This window comes from Colobus angolensis, unplaced genomic scaffold (genome assembly GCF_000951035.1).
Source record: "Colobus angolensis palliatus isolate OR3802 unplaced genomic scaffold, Cang.pa_1.0 Scaffold2, whole genome shotgun sequence".
Classification (NCBI taxonomy): domain Eukaryota; kingdom Metazoa; phylum Chordata; class Mammalia; order Primates; family Cercopithecidae; genus Colobus; species Colobus angolensis.
Genome location: NW_012115154.1, coordinates 10,304,943 through 10,327,459, shown reverse-complemented (window position 1 = coordinate 10,327,459; position 22,517 = coordinate 10,304,943). Strand labels below are relative to the sequence as shown.

General features: G+C 38.9%; 1 protein-coding gene across 1 annotated transcript in view; it reads right to left on the bottom strand.

Annotated features, from left to right (window-relative positions):
- MGAM (maltase-glucoamylase) overlaps positions 1-22,517 on the bottom strand; it is a 110,257-nt gene that overhangs the window by 72,491 nt on the left and 15,249 nt on the right. Inside the window, exons 4-13 of the mRNA XM_011941322.1 lie at positions 12,468-12,588; positions 10,708-10,817; positions 10,020-10,171; positions 9,324-9,495; positions 6,613-6,712; positions 4,524-4,636; positions 4,017-4,142; positions 1,695-1,826; positions 1,431-1,547; positions 408-521 (exon numbers count right to left, since the gene is read on the bottom strand). Coding sequence (XP_011796712.1) covers positions 408-521; positions 1,431-1,547; positions 1,695-1,826; positions 4,017-4,142; positions 4,524-4,636; positions 6,613-6,712; positions 9,324-9,495; positions 10,020-10,171; positions 10,708-10,817; positions 12,468-12,588 — 1,257 coding nt within the window. The remainder of the gene's footprint in view (positions 1-407; positions 522-1,430; positions 1,548-1,694; positions 1,827-4,016; positions 4,143-4,523; positions 4,637-6,612; positions 6,713-9,323; positions 9,496-10,019; positions 10,172-10,707; positions 10,818-12,467; positions 12,589-22,517) is intronic.

Genomic DNA, 22,517 nt, shown 5'->3' with positions numbered 1-22,517 from the left:
AAAGAAAGAAAGAAAGAAAGAAAGAAAGAAAGAAAGAAAGAAAGAAAGAAAGAAAGAAAGAAAGAAAGAAAGAAAGAAAGAAAAAGAAAGAAGAGAGGAAAGGAGAGGAGAGGAGAGGAGAGGAGAGGAGAGGAAAGGAAAAGGAAAGGAAAGGAAAGAAGAAAAGAGCTAGACTTGGGAAAAAATTTCTCAGTTTCCTTTCAGCTCTAACATTTTGATTTTTATTCTAAGCTATGTGTTTTAGTAAGATTATTTGAATAGAAAGACAGTGAATATTGAGAATGATTGCTATACTTCCTTTCTTCTCCTCCTCCTCCTCTCCCTATGCTCCGTGACTCAAAGTTACAGATACAGATATACACAATCTGAATATCTGTCACCCAATAATCCAAGTGTAATCAACTCACAATCCAGATTCCATCAAACTCCACTTGATTATGAAAAAGTTCAAATTCCTTTGTCCACCAAACAGCACAGTTGGGATTGGTATAATCAGGAAACACAGTTTGTCCAGGCCAGACCTTCAGGAGAAAAAAGAAAAACACTGATAAGAGTAAATTAAACAAATATAGAATAAAGTAAAGTACTTTGCAAAGAAATTCCTAACATGATCACAGCAACCGAGGTACCCAGGAACACATCCTATTTAGTTAGGAAGGTGCAGTGCTCAGAATATTTAAAATAAATGCCAGGGTCACTTGAAGAAAAATGCATTTCAAAAAATGTTTAAGTCCTTAATGAATAAATTTGTGGATAAAGGCATTGTCTAACTTAGTCATCTTTAACTCTCCACCCTTTTTTTGTTCTTAATTCTGGGAATAGTAAATAGGGGAAGAGCACTGTGTAAATTTCAGCTAGTCCATTATAAGCTGTGGATTCTAACATCATTCACTTTTCTCTTTCTTTCCTATCCAATTTCCCCCAGACACTACACTCTGAAAAGGTCATCAGAGACCTTAGAAGTGAACAAGCAGATAACACCTTCCTGAAAAAACAAGGACAAACAAACATTTGAGAAAGAAGTGGGTACACTTGTCAAATACTGCAGGAAAATTGAGTAAGAAGAGGCATGAAACAGTTCCGCTGGACTTACCAATGAGAAAGTAATGGGTGTTTTTTGCCAGAACAGTGTCAGGGAAGTGATGGGGGAAGAAAGGAGACCACAGTCAGCTGCAGAGTGTGTGGGAGGTGAGAAAGTGGACACTCAGTATGTGAGCTGTTGTTTAAAGGGACTTGGCTGTGAAGGGAATCAAAAATCTAGGATGGCCAGCATGCACATGGGCATGAAAGGGCAGAGGAGAATTTATTTCCAGCATATATAAATATACTGAAAATGTACAATAAAACAATTACATGCACAAACACACACACATTCACACACCCCTATGCAGCAGCCCCTCTACCAGCCTCCAGCCTTCCCATTAAGTTACCTCCCCAATGAGTGGAGTCACTCCATCTGAACTATTCACCCATATCTTCATATCTGAACCCCTGTCATATGGGCCATAGGGTTTACTTGAGGAAGAGTTGTTGGAGATGGCTGGATCCTAAAAAGAGGAAGAATACAATGAAGAAACCAGCTGGAAGCTGGAGGCACTGAAAGGAGACTGGGAACTTGGGGAGAAAGCAGAGGAGATGGGTGTATGATACGGAGGAGCAAATACCTAATCTGGAGGAAAGAGGGCAGTACGTACCACAATGATGACAAGCTTCTGTCCATTTTTGTGTAAGTCATTGACAAATTCAGGGAAGCCTTTAAAATTCACTGGATCATAAGTGAAGTCCCTTCTCTCATCCATATAATCAATATCAGCATGCTGAACATCCTGAAAGAATATACAAAGTCCACAATTAGCGCCTAGGAATTTCCATGGTAAAACGAAATCAAATTTTCACTGTGATTATTCAGGATAAACAACAACTCTGTTCTGGGCTCTAAACAGAGTTCTTAATCAGTTCCTGCAAACTGAGTGCCTCTTTTCCCATGGTGATTTCAAAAACACATGACCGGTTGGTTCCCTAGGGCTTGGCTTCATCCCTGCCATCAGGTTAACTGCATCATGCTATCCTTGCCTGGCACTCTGGCATTAAAAACCAATCAAGCAAACAACACCAATTATGACAAACCCCTAAGACAATCAGACACATCCACCTAAGAAATGACCTAAATTTCACCTTATTCACAAGATAAAGAAGGGAAGAGACTGTCTCTCTCCCACATCTCCCTCATTTTATTACCCCACATTTTATTTTGTTACTTCGCTTCTACCCCACATCTTTGCTGTTTATGCTATCCCTGTATAAACATAGTGAAGCCCAGAATAAAATGTACCCTTCTCTACAACCTAGGTTTGTCTCCAAGGGAATACAGCAGGGGAGAGAAGAGGATTATTCTAGAGACTACTGAGCTTTTCCCTTTGCATCTCTTATTAAATTTCACGCCCAATAGTACCCAATATCATAGGTACATTCAAAGTTAGCCATTCAAAGCACAAAAATATTTTATTACATGTCCATACTATACCTTTTTGTTCACTTAAAGTGACAGATTTTGACATGCATACTGAACTCAGGTAATAGTGTTCAATTCCCTGTCTAAATACTCCCTTTCACATCTCACACCACTAGGCAGCAGTAATAGTCCAATTCTTTCATTTCCTGGATCACATAAAAAGAAAATGTCTATCTACATGTAAGGAAAAAGGCATAAAAAAAGAGATGGCCACTATGATGTTAGAGATCTGGGCTTGAAAACTAGTTCCTCTGGTTTTCTAATATTAAATGAGATTTCTAAACTTAAATGGAGTTTTGTGGGGTATTTTTGTGTTTTTTGTTTGTTTGTTTGTTTTCCTCAAGACTGAGTCCAGCTCTGTCGCCCAGGCTGGAGTACAGTGGCACGATATCGGCTTGCTGCAACCTCCACCTCCTGGGTTCAAGTGATTCTTGTGTCTCAGCTTCCCAAATAGCTGGGATTCCAGGCACCTGCCACCATGCCCAGCTAATCTTTTTTTTTTTTTGTATTTTTAATAGAGACGGGGTTTCACTGTGTTGGCCAGGCTGGGCTTGAACTCCTCACCTCGTGATCTGCTTGCCTCAGCTCCCCTACATGTATAAAGCCACGTCGTGCTGGAGAATGAGTAGTGGGACCCGCATCTAGCCTGAGAGTGGATTCATCTTAATCTGCCCTGACTTTCTGCTTCCCCTGTCTCCTCAGTGTTCCTAGGCTTTTTGAATCTCAATTCCGTTAAGCACTTCTTTTACACTTCATATTTATGAACTTTCTGCCGAATTACAAAATGTCTACTGAAGCTTGGTTTCAATTGTGAAATGACCACACTACAGAGAAAGGCAAATTCTGCTTATTCCCAATTTAATAGTAATCAAAATACCAATGTAAAAACACATGGACCTGAAACTTGTTGTATTATTTTTCACATTCATGTAGTCATGCAGTATTCGTTCTGTCATCAATTATCTATGCGGTCTTGGTCATGTTATTTCCCCTGACAGCCTCAATTTACTATCTATCTGTGAAAAAAAAATGATGCTAACCCAGATGGCTCATAGTTCTTCCAGTAATATAATTATTTTGAGCTAAATTCATGGCGTCTAGAACTACTCTGCTTCCTCAATTCCTCTTTAAAACATCTGTTAAAACATAGGTAGGGAGACTGGGAATCTGCATCATTCATGACTGACACTAAACCTAAGAACCTAAGAATTTAGACATTAAATCTTATGCCAGAATCTTAGAGGAATTTCTAAAATTATGATACAACTTTTATGGTAAGTTCCAGCCATGACACTTTTGAGTCAAAACAAACCAAGAACACATGTGGTTCCTTCAAAAAATGATTGGTCCAACAAAAAAAAGTCTAGTATTCTGAGTATCTAAAATTCCTTTCATTACCAAATAAATAAATCAATTAAACTCAGGGAGAGAAAATATAAACAGTTGTTCTTTTTCTTCAAGGGAATTTCTTTACTTTTGGAGAACTATTGAAAACCTTGCTTACATAAGGGAGCTGTGCTGCGCGATTTCTCTCCACGACTTCTCTCATGTTGTCTAAGGTTCCATATTCATAACGACTGAGGTGAAATCCAAGTGCCCAGTAGGAGGGAAGGGCTGGCCGCCCAATAAGCTGAAAGAAATATGTGAAGTGAAAATTAGCAAATACTCTGTTTTTAATAAAAGGTTTTTGAAGCATTGCTTTCAGAGCACCAAACATAGTCCATTTCCCAATGCACTGATTCATTAATGTTAGAATGTTAGTCTATTTTCCCAACCCTTCATAAATGTTTGAGGGTAGGGCTATGTTTGGGGCATCTTCATATTCTCTGCCCTTCTTATAACATAAAAATGCTATACAGCAAGTTTCCATTGCATATATGAAATCTGTTCTTTAATATCTGAAATTTGTAACAGCAGATTTTGTGGGTCACACTTGCACATGAAATCTACTTTTATAAAATATTTGCTGTTTAGGATTTCCTCAGTCACAATCTTGACATCCTAAGTTTACCTCTAGATATTCTTGAACAACTTGCTCTGGAGTGTTTCCCAAGAACACATAGAAGTCGAGAATGCCCCCAATGGTGCGGTAAGTGATGGCTGGCGCAGGCTGAAGGACAACCTCTTGAAAGGTTAAAAATGAAGAAAATGAAAATCAGAATTGATTACTGAATAGCAACGACCAAGTTTTAAAATAAGGCAGGATCACTAACCATGTGAACACGAACAAAGTGACCCTAGTGTCTCACATCTTGAATACCAAGGGACAAACCCTGACCATCCAAGTCCACCCTCACAGCACATGGCAGCCAAGGCATTTTTTCTGTGACAGATTTTAATAATACTGACTGGAGTGTCTTAGTGCCTTGTGCCAGGCCCCAGGCTCTGGGGAAAAAGCAGCCAGGCTCATGAAGGGGTCCAGAATAAGCCACTGTGACATAAAAAAAAAAATTATTTTGGACTGAAGGCATTTAAGTTACTGAAATCCCTGATGTGTCTAAAAGCATAGCCTCCCACAAAAACTCAACAAAAGCAATTGTCATAAATCTGCACCAAGGAGTACCTCTAATCTTTTCTGAGACAACAGGCACCATTCCCAGATAGACAGTGTCACAAGACTATCTCATCCTCCCACCTATCTTCTAAGGGCCCATTTATCTTTCCAAAACGTCATTTGTTCTCTCCTAAGCATCTTTCCTCCTTCCCTTTCACCTATTAATTAAGATGGTATAGAAGCCCCAAGTTCTAATCTCTGCTTTGAGTTACTCATCACTGAGAACTCCTGTGTGTATACGCATTACATGTGTAAATAAATTCTGTCTTTTCTATTGCTAGTCTACATTTTGCCAGTTTAATTTGCAGGCTCCCAAGAATTAACCCTAAGAGGTTAGAGGAAAAGCTTTTCCTCTCTGACCTTCACAACCACAGAACATGTCCCACCACATACCCCATCATTATTGTGAGAATATAATTCAACTAGACATGGAGGTAACTATCCTCAGTAAATCTCACATCAAACAAAAGCCAAACCAAAAAAAAAAAAAAAGTCAGAAATTGTGCCATAAATTCAAAATCCCTCTATGTGCCAATCACCATTCTCAAAAGTTGTGTCATTACACTGATTTGTATCCAGGAATAAAATGCCTCAAGAAATAGTGCAATGTACTCTTTGGTCATAGGAACAACTCATACAGAGTATCTAGGATCTTGTGGCCTTTCCCACTAAGTCTGACTCATCTTATTTTCTAGTTCCTTTCACCTATCTAAAACTGTACAGTCCTTGTATTATATTATCTCAGTCTATTCTTAGGTTGTTTGGCATTTCAAGTACCTTAGGACCATCTAAGATTCTATTAGAATCATCTTAGATTCATCTCTTAGATGTCCTAGAATCATTTTAGATCATTTAGAGTGTTTCTCAGATATCTGTGTTGAAGAATCAGATCCCTTATTTTGTTTAATTTCCATTTCACTGCAAGCTGATATTTTCATAAAACAACATGAAAATGAATTACTAGAAAAAGGTTCATGTGTGCATGTGGAGGCTACAGCACTGCTTACTCGCCATTTCTATACTCATCTTACTATAGACCTGAAACAGTCTGTGACCCAGTCAGGGACCACACTTCGAGGAGCACTGACTGAATCAATGACTCTCTATTGAGAAGAGGTATCAGTCAATACCCTATGCCCACCATCAATCCTGGGAGCTTCTGATACCTCTTCTCTTCCCCTGTGGCAATTCATTGCCACTGGGATCTACTGACGAAAAGGCTGAAGATGGAGAAGAACACATTGGTGGAAATTATCTCAGAGTAAATTATAGGGAAGGGTTAGCTCCCTCAACTTGATAATAGAAAATATTCCAACAGAGGCCACCAGATTCAGGAAAATCATAAGCTAGGAGAAAATCCCCTACTCATGGTTACCATGAATCAACAGGTAATGAAGTAGGGATAGCACAATTAGATAATCTATATGGCCCTCCCTACACTATGGCTCAGTCACTCTTAAAGGGATCCATTCCTTTTATCATAGTGCTGTAAGAAAGGGACTGAAAATCACTCTTGTGCTTGTTTTTTCCATTAATATTCCTTTACCCATGGCATTGCTGTTCATCAGAAACACCCCAAAGGACAATCCACTAGCATCTTCAAGACACAGGAAGAATGTCTGCGCACCATACAAATTAGTTCCGTTCTGCAGAAAGATAATTAAAAACCAAAATTTACAACCAAGAAGTCTCAGCACCACACTGTGTGGTTGGTTTAGGAAATCGGTCCTAATCATGCAACTAATTGACAGGAAATTCGTGGTCATAAAGACACATTTTTAAAAGATGGGGTCTATATCTAGTTGATGTTAACCAAGTGAACTCCTGTTTTCTTACAGAATGAGCCAGCTATGATCATTCACCCAGAAGCAATGTGAAGGCTGTGATGTTTTTTACAAGGTGAGAGGATAGGAATTTTTAAAACGTAATTCAAAATAGCTGCCCTCTCAAAGAGGCCTGTCTTAACCTGACTTAAGCTCCATCAATATGCCTTAATATGAATCAGGTAACTAGATGGAGCTCTAGTCTAGGCTTGTCTTCGAGACTCCAGAACAGGAGTTCTCAACCTAGACTGCATGCCAGACCAATTAAAACAGAATCCCTGGAGATGGAAGCAGACATAGCTGTTATTTTTTAATTTCCCCAGATAACTCCAACATGTAGTCACATTTGAAAACTATTGCTCTGGAAAAGTGTTTCTCAAAATTTGGCGTATCCACAAATTACATGGGCACCTAAAAGCAGATTTTTTTTTTTTTCATACAGGGTCTCACTCTGTTGCCCAGACTGGAGTGCACTGGCATGATCTTGGCTCACCGCAACCTCTACCTCCCAGGCTCAAGCGATTCTCCTGCCTCAGCCTCCTGAGTAGCTAGGATTACAGGTGCATGCCACTACCACCTGGCTAAAGTTTTTTTTTTTTTTTTTTTGAGACGGAGTCTCGCTCTGTTGCCCAGGCTGGAGTGCAGTGGCATGATCTCAGCTCACTGCAAGCTCTACCTCCCGGGTTCACACTATTCTCCTGCCTCAGCCTCCTGAGTAGCTGGGACTACAAGCACCTGCCACTATGCGTGGCTAATTTTTTTGCATTTTTAGTAGAGATGGGGTTTCACCAGGTTGATCTTGAACTCCCGACCTCAAATGATTCAACTGCCTTGGCCTCCCAAAGTGTTGGGATTACAGGCATGAGCCACTACTCCTGGCCCTAAATGCAGATTTTAATTCAATAGATGGAAGAAAGGGCTGAAAGCCCACCTCTCTCACATGGTGGTTCCCCTGCTACATACACACTTTGAGTAGCAAGCATCTGAGGCTCCTTAATGAAACAATTGTTACCAATTATTCCTAGGTTAAGTTGCTCTGACTCAACAGCTTTTCTACTTTTCTGATAGGCATATGTACAGTACAGAGCTTGGGCTTAAAATTACACAGAAAAGGGATTAGATTCTTCCTCTGTTCTTACAAACTCTTTTTTTTTCTTTTCTTTTTTTTTTTTTTTTGAGACAGTCTCACTCTGTCGCCCAGGCTGGAGAGGAGTGGTGTGATCTCGGTTCACTGCAAGCTCCGCCTCCCGGGTTCAGGCCATTCTTGTTCTTACAAACTCTTTTGCCTTGAGCTATTAATTTGGCTTCTCTGGACCTCGGTTTTGTTTGACAAGAAATTATTATATTTTCTAGACTCTATGGCTAAATAGAAATATATATATACACACATATTTTTATGTGTGTGTGTGTGTGTGTATATATATATATATATATATAAATTGTTGACTAATAAATTATTGCTGTAATCTCCTTTCATCCATCCATTAATTCTGTTTAGTCAAGAAAGCCCAGCCGGGCACAGTGGCTCACATTTGTAATTCCCAGCACTTAGGGGAGACCGAGGCCAGAGGATTGCTTGCGTCCAGGAGTTTGAGATCAGCCTGAACAAAATGGCAAAAACCAGTCTCTACAAAAAAATACAAAAAAAATTAGCCAGGCATGGTGACACACACCTTTAGTCTCAGCTACTCCAGACACTGAGGTGGGAGGGTCACCTGAGCCCAGGGAGGTTGAGGCTAAAGTGAGTCATGGTTGCGCCACTGCACTTCAGCCTGGGCAACAGTGAGACCCCATCTCAACAAAAGAGAGAAGAAGAAAAGGAAAAGAAAGGCCCTGAACAACAGAGTATTGCCAAATCCAGAAAACAATGTTATTTCAAATTTTAGCAGTCAAAACAAACAAAAGTGGAAATAAAATAAAACGACAAAACTCTGTCTATTCTTTCACTACCACAATCATTCTTTATACAAAAAATGATTGTTTTAGCTGAGACTTAATCCTATTTTGATAAACCTGGTAAGTCGGTGATTAAAGGGGAACCTAAAAGTATGGTGATCACAATCAACTGTTGTTCAGAGTACAGATATTAATAAGATCTTCTCCATATCTGGTTAGGAAAAATATGAAGGAGTTGGCATTTATTGAGCACTTTCCTTCTGGCAGCCATTCTTCTAGAAACTTTACATGTATCAGTTCATTTAATCCTCACCACTCCCCTATTGAGACATTACTTCCATTTTATAGATAAGAAACTGAAGACAGAGAGGTAAGTAACACCCAGAACCACGTAACTGGTGAGTAGCAAGACTAGAATTCAAAGCCAGGTAGTCTCACTCTAGACTCTTACTCTTAAACACTACACTGTAATACTAGAGGTGACCTTCAAGAATGAGACTATGATATTCAGTGGAAAGGGACCCATCTGAAAGCTTACTCCATTGGGAGTTGTGTCCCTGTTAAATATGGGCCAGGTCTTCCAATTCATATCATGCCGGTACTGCTGGTGCACATGCTCTCCCAGGCCATACACGTTAGCACTAGGCAGTCGGGTGGAGAGCTGCAAGAACTGGTCGGCAAACAGGAGGGGCCCAATGCTTGAGTCAAACCTAGACACAGGTGGAGAACACAAGGATGGGTGAGCAAGCGGTGTGGAGAGAACGTAAGTGCTTGGAAAAGCATCCTTTATATCTCAATGACTCAATAGCCCCCATTCATTCAGTTCCATTTGCCATCCTGTGACATTTTTCTATGGACAACAAGAGATTAGGACTCCTTGAAGAAAGGGATCATGTGCAAATTTCTTACTCCCAGACCAGACAGCCTACCACATGACCAGAACACTATACTTACAATAGGAGATGTTCAGTAAATATTTACTGGTGGACAGTTATTTATATATTATAGATGGAGGGAAATAAAGGGAAAACTAAAGAGAAAAAAGATGATTGTGCAAACAGAAGAAAGAGAAAGAAAGTCAGAAAAAAATACATACTTTAGAAGGCAAAGGGTCTGGTCACTAATAATGGTCTCACAACCTTCAGGAATATTGTTGAAACATCCCCTTCTCCATGCTTACAGACCTCCCTGTAACCTTCTTACTCTGATCCTTCGACAGGTTTCCAAAACTTACAAAACACGATTGTTGCTTCTTCTGGTCACTTTGATGCTAAATGGCTCTCTGGAGATTTCAACTTGGTAGGTCAAAGAAGCAGCAGCATTTCCACTGAAGGACTGCACATGTTCGTGGGGTACTTCAAACCTGTTATTGGTTTGGTCGGTCAACTGTGCAGAGATAGAAATAGAAGGAAAGTCAAAATAAAAACTTGTCAGAGCTTCCCAATATCCCTACTTACGATACTGGAATCAGGTACTGATCAAACTGACCTCATATCTAAGGTAGATGTACTCATGCTACCAAATTCAAAGGGTTCACCTTTGGGCATAAGTTAGTCTTTAGGTAGAGACATATACAGCACATCTGCAAAGATGGATTGAAAGCTGTGATCTCCCTTATTTTATCTTCCTACCACATTTCACATGTTATCTAGAGTAAATAAATGAAAGCCAAACAGACTAGTAAACTGTAATACATATTCTGGAAGTTATTATTCTGGCTACCTGCATTTGTGTTACCTGCATTTGTTACACTAAAGGAAAACTATTCTGCATATGTCATTAACATACAGGTGCCAATTAATAATGACAGTAGAGAAAAATACCTCTAGTAGCAAATTTTTCTATTTTGTAGTAACTGCGGTCATCGGATAGAGAACAAAAGTCTCTCAAAAAAACTTTAAAAAAAATAAACAAATTACAACCTTAAAGTGGAAACGATTAGATGTCTGATATTCTGCTGTGAGAAGAACATTGTCGACATTGCTTCCGAACACGGGTGAAGAAGGCAGATTTTTCAACCGGGCTGTGAATCCTAACACAGAAGGAAAAAAAACAGGTTTTCATAGTTGACTCTGCAAATTCTCAAATAATACCTACATAAAAATTAGGATACATGGGGTTGGGTGCGGTGGCACACACCTGTAAACCCAGCACTTTGGGAGGCCGAGGCAGGTGGATCACCAGGTCAGGAGTTCAAGACCAGCCTGACCAACATGGTGAAACCCTGTCTCTACTAAAAATACAAAAATTAGCTGGGAATGGTGGTGCATGCCTGTAATCCCAGCTACTCCGGAGGCTGAGGCAGGAGAATTGCTTCAACCCGGGAGGCAGGGGTTGCAGTGAGCCGAGATCACACCACTGCACTCCAGCCCACACAACAGAGTGAGACTCCATCTCAAAAAAAAAAAAATTAGGATACATGTCAAAGGGATTGATGAAAAGCCTTTATTTCTCAAAAGAAGGGAAAAGACAGACATATGCCCCATCATATGCACATACTATCTATGGCAGATTATGGCGCTAGATATCATCATTACATTATATAAAAATCTGTCTCTCTTCTATAAAATCTGATTGGATTGAAAACCTCCCCCAATAAGCCTAACACGCATTCCACAAGCCCATCAGTCATTTGGTGTTAATCAGATTCCCTTTACATTCTCAGACTTGACATACATATACACAATTCCTTCTCAGTCATTTTTATATTGCATTACAGGTGATTATATCCATTGATGCTATCTCCCTAATTAAATGGTAAACCAGGTGAAAGTTGAGACCTTATTGGAACAGTCCATCAGGCCCAGAGCATCTGAAAGGGGAACATGCCTCTTCCTTTCTACTGAGAGCCTCCCTAAAGCGTCACCTTCTGCTATCCCCTAGAATGGTCATCATTATGTTCTGCATTTTTTTGGGGGGGGTGGTGGCTGGATGGAATCTAGCTCTGTCACTCAGGCTGGAGTGCAGTGTCACGATCTCAGCTCACTGCAACCTCTGCCTCCTGGATTCAAGCGATTCTCCTGCCTCAGCCTCCTGAGTAGCCAGGACTACAGGCGCATGCCACTACACCCGGCTAATTTTTATATTTTTAGTAGAGATGGGGTTTTGCCGTGTTGGCCAGGCTGGTCTCAAACTCCTGACCTCACATGACCCATCCATCTCGGCCTCCCAAAGTGCTGGGATTACAGGTGTGAGTCACTGCACCCAGCCTATGCTCTGCATTTTAGAGTAAGAGGAAGAAGAAGGGCTATTCACTCCATGAACACTTATATTGACTTTCACAACATGTTTATAAAATTGGAATTATTTCCATTTCATAAAAAGAGCATAAAATTAGAGTTGGAAGTAGTCTGAGAGGTTACTGATTTCAAATCCCCCATTTTAAAAGGGATAAACTTGAATACAAAAATGATCAATGATTATTGCACAGTCATGAAGGTCCATAATGGGGAAGCTGGAAAGAGGACACGGCCTCTCAACTCCCAAGGCAGAGAATAATTTTTTGCTTGGTGCCCACATAGATTCTAGTCCTTGATTAAGAGCAGTGCCTACCTTCTGTCACATGTGGTTATGTGGCCCCACAGAGAAGAACTCTGCAGGCTGCCCCAGCTCTCCTCTGGGGGATACAGAGTCAACCTCCAGAGGGTCTGGACCTCCTGCATCATGGCAGACCCTGACTTACCTGCATTTGTGTTTACAAGGTCGCCCTCCATGTGGTAGCTATGATTCTTGGAATAGTAGCACCAGGGAACACTCACAGCTCCCTGGGGATTCCAGCAACAGCCACGCTGGTCACATGTGGCCTGAAACAACATGTTAGTCAAAGAAGCTCCATTTAGTCATAGAACATGATCATTTATAAAGCATAAAACATCTAATCTGAGACTATGGTATCAAGAACTTCATTTACAAATAAGGCAACTGATATTTAGATAAATTGTGCCATATACCAAGAAATGGCAGAGCTTCTGCCTATAATCAATTTTTCTGACCTGTGTCCTTCCTATGTAACAACTACGGGAAGCAAAATGCATTTTGTATCTTTTATCACAAAAAACTCACAAATATATTTAAATAGTCTAAACAATAATATAGTTATATCACCAGTAATCCAAAATTACAAATGGAGCTTCATTTATATTGGCTTTGACTTTTAAAAATAAAAATAAGACTTTGCAATCAATTCTATTCTGAAGCTTTCAAATCAAACTAATGTTGTTTTGACTTTTAAATATATGCCTTACATTTATGTGGTTTATACATATGTGAGATATATGACATGTATACAGTCCCTCAACTCCTCCAGAGGCAGAAAGTAGTCCTTCTTGACACCCAAATAGATTCTTACTTAAGAAAGGTATGTGCCTTCTAACATAATTAATGACTGAATCAAGTGGAGGCCAAAATGAAGATAGTTTCTCACACCAACTAATTTGGGAGAAGCAACCAGGTTAAACACAAAAAAGAACAAAGAACTCTCTCCTCTTGAGTGCACAGTGAATCAAGTGACTTGAGAGTAATAGAAACCAGAGAAAATAACACGATGTGGCTTTCAAGATTAGATCACAGAATGATTGAAGCTTCTGTCTTGCTTGCTCTCTTTCACTTTCTCTGTTGGAGTCCACGTTCTGGGAGAGGCAAGTTGTCATACTGTGGAGGGGCTCACATGGCAAGGAACTGAGGGAGGTCTCCAGCTAGCAGCCCACAAGGAACTGAGGTTCTCAGTCCAACAACACCTGAAGAGCTGAATCCTGCCAGCAACTGTATGAGTGAGCTTGAAAACAATCATCCCATAGTCCTGGAAGACACCTTGACTACAGCCTTCCAAGAGACACTGAGCCAGAGGCACCTACCTAAGCCAAGGTCAGATGTCTGACTACAGAAGCTGTGAGTAAATATTTGTCCTATTAGGCCATTAAATTTTGGTATAATTTATTACACAGCAATAGATAACTAATACCTCCTGCCAGATCATTTTACAGATAAATTACCTTTGGCCCAGGTGGTAAAGCTTCTCCAAGGTAAAGTGACCTGCCAAAGGTTACTCAGCTATTGAAAAGGCAAGAACATAACTTAGTTCTCTTACTATCCATTTCTTTTTTTTTCTATACTCTGGGTTGAGTATCTCTAAGCACATTTTCAGGAGAATACAGCCTTGCAAATGGTAAGAAAAAATGTTTTGCTTAGTTATACAAACAATGAAATTTAATCAAATGCTATTTTTTACACTAACAGCCAATATGAGGGATAAACAATGATGTCCACATGTGGTTTATACTGCTGTAAGATCAGGTTTCACTGTGAACTCAACCTCAATCCACAGTTTTGTCTTTGTTCTTGTAAAACCCACTCAGATGAAACCTCAGCATAAAAAGAAAAAAGTGTTGAAAGGGAGGGTGTTAAGCATAACGGTTTTTGTATACAGCCCAGAGTTTAATAATTTTTCCATTAAACTGGAAAGGACAAAGATCAGAGTGGCCAAAAGAGCAAGGAATGCAAACAGTCTTTGTTGGCCAAGTCAAAAATGCCAGCTTCTACAGTAGAGCTGAGCCATTGCAAGAAGTGGGAAGAGACATGGAAGAAGAGCCACATAATAAGAGAAAACAAAGTATATAAAACCTAGGAAAATAGATTTAGAAAGAAACTATGGAAAATGATGGCATGAATAAAACTAGGGCACACAAAAAAATTAGGTCCAGGACACAAAATGGCCCTTTAAGTTGGATATGAGAATTAAAAATTTAAGGGAGACTGCCAAAATAACATAGAATGTGTAACTACCAAAACAGTACTGAAGGAAAATTGTTGGAGTTGGGGGGAATGTGGAAATCCTCGATCCAAAAAATTAAGAAAAAAGACAAGTTTATGAAGGAGTGGGGGTGGGGACTAGCACATAAACAGAATGAAGAGAAAGCACAAAATGAGACCTTAGAAAGAATGTGTCGTGTCAACTATTACATGGTTTAAATATTTAAAAGACAAAAGTAGATTACATTTAAAGAAGTAAGTCCAACTAAATGTTTCTTGTAGTTTACACACCCCAAACTTAAACTCACAAAAACCCTGAAAGTAAAGTGGAAAACAAATACGTAAAAAGAATGCCAGCTGGGGGCAGTGGCTCACACCTATAATTCCAGCACTTTGGGAGGCGGGCAGATCACTCGAGGTGAGGAGTTCAAGACCAGCCTGGCCAACATGGTGAAACCCTGTCTCTACTAAAAATACAAAAATTAGCTAGGTGTGGTGGTTTGTGGCTGTAGTCCCAGCTACTCAGGAGGTTGAAGCAGGAGAATCGCTTGAACCCAGGAAGTGGAGGTTGCAGTGAGCAGAGATTGTGCCACTGTACTCCAGCCTGGGTGACAAAGTGATACTCCACCTCAAAACAATAAAATAAAATAAAATAAAAGCCATATTAATATCAGGCAAATAGACTTTAAGTAAAAATTCATTATTAGAGAGACATAGAGTCAGTACATGATGATTAAAGTTTCAAGATACTGCAGCTCAAACTTGATATACACCTAATAATAAAGACTCAAAATATATACAAGAAAAATTTAAAGAATCACAAGGTAAAATTAAGGGAGATAGTACATAACAGAATATTTTAAGAGCACCCAGAGTAATTGATGAATAATGTACATAAAAGATGGAAAGATATGTTACTTTTTATATAATAGCTATACAGGCTCTTTTGCCAACATGAAGAGGAGGAGTGAATAGAATTCAGAGACAGAGAGAAGTCAGATCCTGAAGACACTGCTTAAGAGTAAATCAAGCTCCGCTCACCCTAACCCCCTCCTCCTCCAACTCCCAATGCTTGTTAACACTTAAAAGAGAGAGAAGGGAAGAAACAAAGAAAGTACTTTATGTCAAAAGCAAACATGAAGCATAAAGGATAACTATAACCCAGTCATATCCATGAACATAAATGCAAAAGCCTAAAAGAAAAAGCACACAAAGGATTAATAACAGAAATCAGTAACATATTAAATGAATAATGACCAAGTGGTGTTTCCTCCAGAAATAAGGAGATCCTTCAATGATAGAAAATCTACTTGTGTAATTCATAATAAAAAGTTATTTTAAAAAGTATACCACATAATCATTTGAATTCATCAGCTATTATAATGAAATTTTTAGCCAACTTGGAATGAAAAGCAACTTCCTCAGTTTGATAATGGATATCCACCAAAACTGTACAAGAAGTATCTTACTAAATAGTAACATACTAAAAGGATTCCTTGTAAAATCAGGAAAAAAAACCTAAGTGACCCATCACTATGATTGCTTATAATTTAAAAATATATTGGAGGGCCTAACAATTCAAGAGAACAAGAAAAAAAATGTACAAGACTGAACACAATGAAGCCAAATAATCCATTACTACCAGACAAAATATTGTCTAGGTAGAAATTCAAGAAAATTTATAGAAAAAAATAGAATAAATAAATCAATTATTATTACATTAGATTTTTTTTTCTCTTCTTAAATCTATAACTTTTTGTTTTTTGCCTTTAGGCTTTTAGTCTTCCTGGAATTGTTCCTGAGACACAATGTAATATGCAAATATATAGTTATCAAAACATAAGTCACAATTGTTGATAGGCTTGACTCTATTAAAATGTAAAACTTTTGTTCGTCAAGACAGTATAAAATAGATGAGCAAAGCCTCAAAACAGTAAATATTTGCAACATATATGATAAGAATAAGAATCCAGAATCACATAAATGAACAAACAGGAAGCATGTACACATCAAAAAGATAAACATCTCAATATAAAACTAGGCAAGACAGAAAAATTCACAGCAAAGAACTAAATGAGAGATGTTCACCAATATTAGTACTCAGAAAAACTAGCACTGAAAGCACAACAGAATACTATCTTATAATCCCCAAATGGCAAAACTTCAATAAACTGTCAGTTCCAAAGAGGATAGAGAGAATGACAGTGAGATGGTAAATCAGCACAGCTGCTTTGGAGATCAATTTGATAATGTCTAGTAAACTTGAAGATATATATCTAAAATCACACAGGTGCAAGTAAAAAAACTTACAAAGATATTCAGAATGGAACTGATGTAACTTCAAGATATTGGAGAAAAACTAATTTTTTTACTGTAGAAAGTGATTTTATTTTTGCCGTAAAATTGATATACAATTTTATACAATTGTGTACCAATTTTACGGCAAAAAAAAATGAAGTAGAGATATCTATCAACATAGTTAAATCTCACAGTGTTAAGTGCATAAGCAAAAATGTTTATAGGCTGTATATGTATTTTATTTACAAGGATATATAGAAGTAGTAAAGGTCAAAGGGAATGCATGCTAAATATCAATTTCAAAAGTGTGGTGACCTCTCAAGAGGATGGAGGAAAAGGTAATAACACAGAATGGATATGCCGGGGACTTCACCTCTGCTGATAATATTTTATCTCTTAAGCTGGATAATGGTTATATATTTTTGTATATCTTAAAGATTTATTAATAATTATTTCAAAGAAGTTAATGCTACATAGAAAAAATCAAAACCAATGTGAAAATAAATAATAGGAAAGAATATAGAACTGCCTATTTTCTCAGCTCCCCATCTTTTATCAAGTGCCTGAAGTGTCATTATTTTTCAAGCTTTCATATACTGGATTACCAAGAAGACTATAATAATCGTGCCTAACAATATAAAAATACAGACTGAAAACATTCCATATTTTGCCAAAATCCCTTCCAACATAACGACCTACAGAACTGCTGAAAATGTGCAACTTTGCACATTGTGTCAAACACATTTTACTATCCTCTCAAACTATGGTACCTGTCAGAATCACCTGGAAACTTTAGGAAAAGTGTAAAAGCACAAGCCCTATCCTCCTTCACTGAAGCTGGAGTGCTAAGGATTTTATTAGCTCTCTAGGTGATGCTAATACAGAACAATGTTTGAAAACCACTGTTCTAGACCAGTGGTTATTAATCTTAGCTGCACATCTGGATCACCTGGCAAATTACAAAAATAAGCAGGCCTGGGATCCACTCCTTAAGAATTAAATCAGAATTTCTGGGACAGAGCCTGGGAAATACAGAAAAAGAGAAGCAAGCAGAAAGTAGTAAAATGGAAACCACTAAATGATAATCCATGATTCCTACTGTTACAGGAAACCAGAGAAGCCCCAGGTGCCTGCTGGGCTGATCAGTGTAATGGGTAGAGAGAAGAACCAGAAGAAGCCTAAAGGGATCATCCTGTCACAGACTTTCTCTCCTAACACATTTTCTGTAGTAAGCATGTGGGCCTTTTAGTTCTAAAAATACTTTCTCACATATTTGTATATAAAAAAGAGAAATTGCCACCCTATATTCGCAAAAGCCTATTCTAAAGGTGAAATCAATTATCAACCAGAAACTGTCTCAGAAGTAATTCCCTATGTCGTTCCACAATGTGAGGTGAAAATAATTTACTGATAAGATTACAGGTGCCTTGAAATGTATAAACCATTAGGTCATTAGGAAGCAGCAGATCTAAGATTTAAAAAAAAGAAAATCAAAATTTCAGCAGCTACAGCATTCAGAAAAGAAAGAGGGCAAAGTTGCAAGGACAAATGCAAACTGATTAAAAGGACATGATCCCAGACTGAGGGAGAGTCAGCTTGAGTGTGTCAGTGGCATCAACCATTTTCTGCCACTGGAGGGAACAGGAGGCACTCCTTCCCATTCGCATTAGACCTCAGTCACTCAGCTCTGCCACCCAACCTATTCCCAGTGCTGACTCCACTAACCTGTGCCACCCCATGCTGCTCTGTTCTGTATTGTCCAGTTCACCACAGCCTTGACCATTAATAGCAGACTTTATGCTACTCTGAAGAAAAATAAATAAATAAATAAGCATTCCTCTGCAGCTATTTTAAATGGCCATCAAGTTCTCCAACACACTTTGTGTCAAGAGGTGGAGTCTGTCATTGTTCCTGTTGAATCTGGGCCGGCCTGAGACTGATTTGATCAATAAAATGCAGCAAAAGTGATGCTATGCTGGCTTGGGTATGGTATTTAAGAGAACTGGAAGCTTTCATCTCTGTCTCTTGCAGCACTGAGCCACCATGTAAGAAGTTCAGCTACCCTGCTGGGGGGAGTACCAAGAGAGACTCTGTGACTACATGGAGGGGAAGAGGGTGCAGTCAGCCTCACAGCCATTTTCACCAAGGTACCAGGTATGTCAGTAACGTCATCTTGAAACCTCCAGACCAGACCAGCCACCAACTAAATACCACCACATCATGTAATCTCAGTAAATGCTATGTGGAACAGGACCATTCAGTCAAACCCTGCCAGAATCTCAGACTTATAAAATCACTAGATATAATAAAACAATTGTTGTTGCAAACCAGTAAGTTTGGGTAGTTTGTAATTCAGTAGACAAATGGAGAAGCTATGCTCTAAGAAAACAGAAGTCTAAGAAAATAGAAGACTTAGAGCAATTTTAGTTAGACTGGTGCTTTGGCTGGAATGTGCCCCCTCCAAAATTCAGGTGTTGCCAATATGTTAGTATTAACAGGTGGGGCCTTTAAGAGGTGATTAGGCCATGAGGGCTCTTCCCACACAAAGGGAATTAGGTGCCTTTATAAAGGAGACAGTGGGCTGTCTCTTGCCTTCTGCTTGCCACCATGTGAAGATGCACCAAGAAGGTCCTCACAAGACGCCAGCACCTTGGTCTTGTTCTTTCCAGTCTCCATCCATAACTGTGAGAAGTAAAATTCTGTGTTTGATAAATTACCCAGTCTTGGGCATTATGTTACAGCAGCACAAAAGAACCTGATGTTGTGAACAAAAAAGGTGGAATCAGAAAGTCTCCACATGAAGAAAATGAATAGAATGAAACAAAGTTTTTTCCAATTCTGTGAAGAAACTCATTGGTAGCTTGATGGGGATGGCATTGAATCTATAAATAACCTTGGGCAGTATGGCCATTTTCACGATATTGATTCTTCCTATCCATGAACATGGTATGTTCTTCCATTTGTTTGTGTCCTCTTTTATTTCACTGAGCAGTGGTTTGTAGTTCTCCTTAAAGAGGTCCTTTACATCCCTTGTAAGGTGGATTCCTAGGTATTTTATTCTCTTTGAAGCTATTGTGAATGGAAGTTCATTCCTGATTTGGCTCTCTGCTTGTCTGTTACTGGTGTATAAGAATGCTTGTGATTTTTGCACATTAATTTTGTATCCTGAGACTTTGCTGAAGTTGCTTATCAGCTTAAGGAGATTTTGGGCTGAGACGATGGGGTTTTCTAAATATACAATCATGTCATCTGCAAACAGGGACAATTTGACTTCTTCTTTTCCTAACTGAATACCCTTGATTTCTTTCTCTTGCCTGATTGCCCTAGCCAGAACTTCCAACACTATGTTGAATAGGAGTGGTGAGAGAGGGCATCCCTGTCTTGTGCCAGTTTTCAAAGGGAATTTTTCCCTTAAAGTTCATATGGAACCAAAAAAGAGCCCGCATTGCCAAGACAATCCTAAGTCAAAAGGACAAAGCTGGAGGCGTCACACTACCTGACTTCAAACTATACTACAAGGCTACAGTAACCAAAACAGCATGGTACTGGTACCAAAACAGAGATATAGACCAATGGAACAGAACAGAGTCCTCAGAAATAATACCACACATCTACAGCCATCTGATCTTTGACAAACCTGAGAGAAACAAGAAATGGGGAAAGGATTCCCTATTTAATAAATGGTGCTGGGAAAATTGGCTAGCCATAAGTAGAAAGCTGAAACTGGATCCTTTCCTTACTCCTTATACGAAGATTAATTCAAGATGGATTAGAGACTTAAATGTTAGACCTAATACCATAAAAACCCTAGAAGAAAATCTAGGTAGTACCATTCAGGACATAGGCATGGGCAAGGACTTCATGTCTAAAACACCAACAGCAACGGCAGCAAAAGCCAAAATTGACAAATGGGATCTCATTAAACTAAAGAGCTTCTGCACAGCAAAAGAAACTACCATCAGAGTGAACAGGCAACCTACAGAATGGGAGAAAATTTTTGCAATCTACTCATCTGACAAAGGGCTAATATCCAGAATCTACAAAGAACTCAAACAAATATACAAGAAAAAAACAAACAACCCCATCAAAAAGTGGGGAAAGGATATGAACAGACATTTCTCAAAAGAAGACATTCATACAGCCAACAGACACATGAAAAAATGCTCATCATCACTCGCCATCAGAGAAATGCAAATCAAAACCACAATGAGATACCATCTCACACCAGTTAGAACGGCAATCATTAAAAAATCAGGAAACAACAGGTGTTGGAGAGGATGTGGAGAAATAGGAACACTTTTACACTGTTGGTGGGATTGTAAACTAGTTCAACCATTAAGGAAAACAGTATGGCAATTCCTCAAGGATCTAGAACTAGATGTACCATATGACCCAGCCATCCCACTACTGGGTATATACCCAAAGGATTATAAAGTATTCTACTACAAAGACACATGCACACGTATGTTTATTGCAGCACTATTCACAATAGCAAAGTCTTGGAATCAACCCAAATGTCCATCTGTGACAGACTGGATTAAGAAAATGTGGCACATATACACCATGGAATACTATGCAGCCATAAAAAAGGATGAGTTTGCATCCTTTGTAGGGACATGGATGCAGCTGGAAACCATCATTCTTAGCAAACTATCACAAGAAGAGAAAACCAAACACCGCATGTTCTCACTCATAGGTGGGAACTGAACAATGAGATCACTTGGACTCGGGAAGGGGAACATCACACACTGGGGCCTATCATGGGGAGGGGGTAGGGGGGAGGGATTGCATTGGGGAGTTATACCTGATATAAATGATGAATTGATGGGTGCTGACGAGTTGATGGGTGCAGCACACCAACATGGCACAAGCATACATATGTAACAAACCTGCACGTTATGCACATGTACCCTAGAACTTAAAGTATAATAAAAAAAAATAAATAAATAAATAAAAAAAAAAGAATGAAACAAAGTATCCCATCTTCAAATAGAGCAGGAATTTTAGAAGTAGAAAGCACTTGATGATAAAGGAATTTCAAATCACCCTCTATTCATCAAAATGTTCTCTAGCTGTTTTTATGTGCAGCAAGTTTGAACAAATGAATGAATAAAATTAGTCTCGACTCTGTGAAATATCTTAATTTTAGGCTATTTTATAATATGTGCATCTTGAGTTAGGTTTTGAAATTTAGCTTGTTAGGTTGGCCACTTCATTTAACCTCAAGGTGAAGTCTAACAGCAAAGACTTTTTAAAACAAAGTTGCCACATCTGCCATTCCCAGAATCCAGTCTTTCTAATCCCCCAAATCAGACTATGGTGAATTTTCAGAGAAACATTTGCCAGAACCTTAGAGATCACTATTCTAAAATATTTTGAGGTTAGTATAGTGTTCAATAGCATTTGTTTAATGAGCACTTTTAGCTGAGCACACTGTCTAATTTTACTTAGAAGGATTTGACAGTTTATAAGAAAATGTGACTTACTGATCAAGTCAAAGAGCTTTCCAGAAGCAAAGCCAGGACTGAGTAACTCAATAACCTGGCTCCCCTTACATCCTTTCACTTGTCCAATGGCTACACTATCATTTCAAGGTGCCAAACATAAACTTAAGTCTTTTAAGACTTTAAGTGTGTATCTGGGCTCACTGCTCTTCCTAGCACCATATAATGGCTATTAACTGATG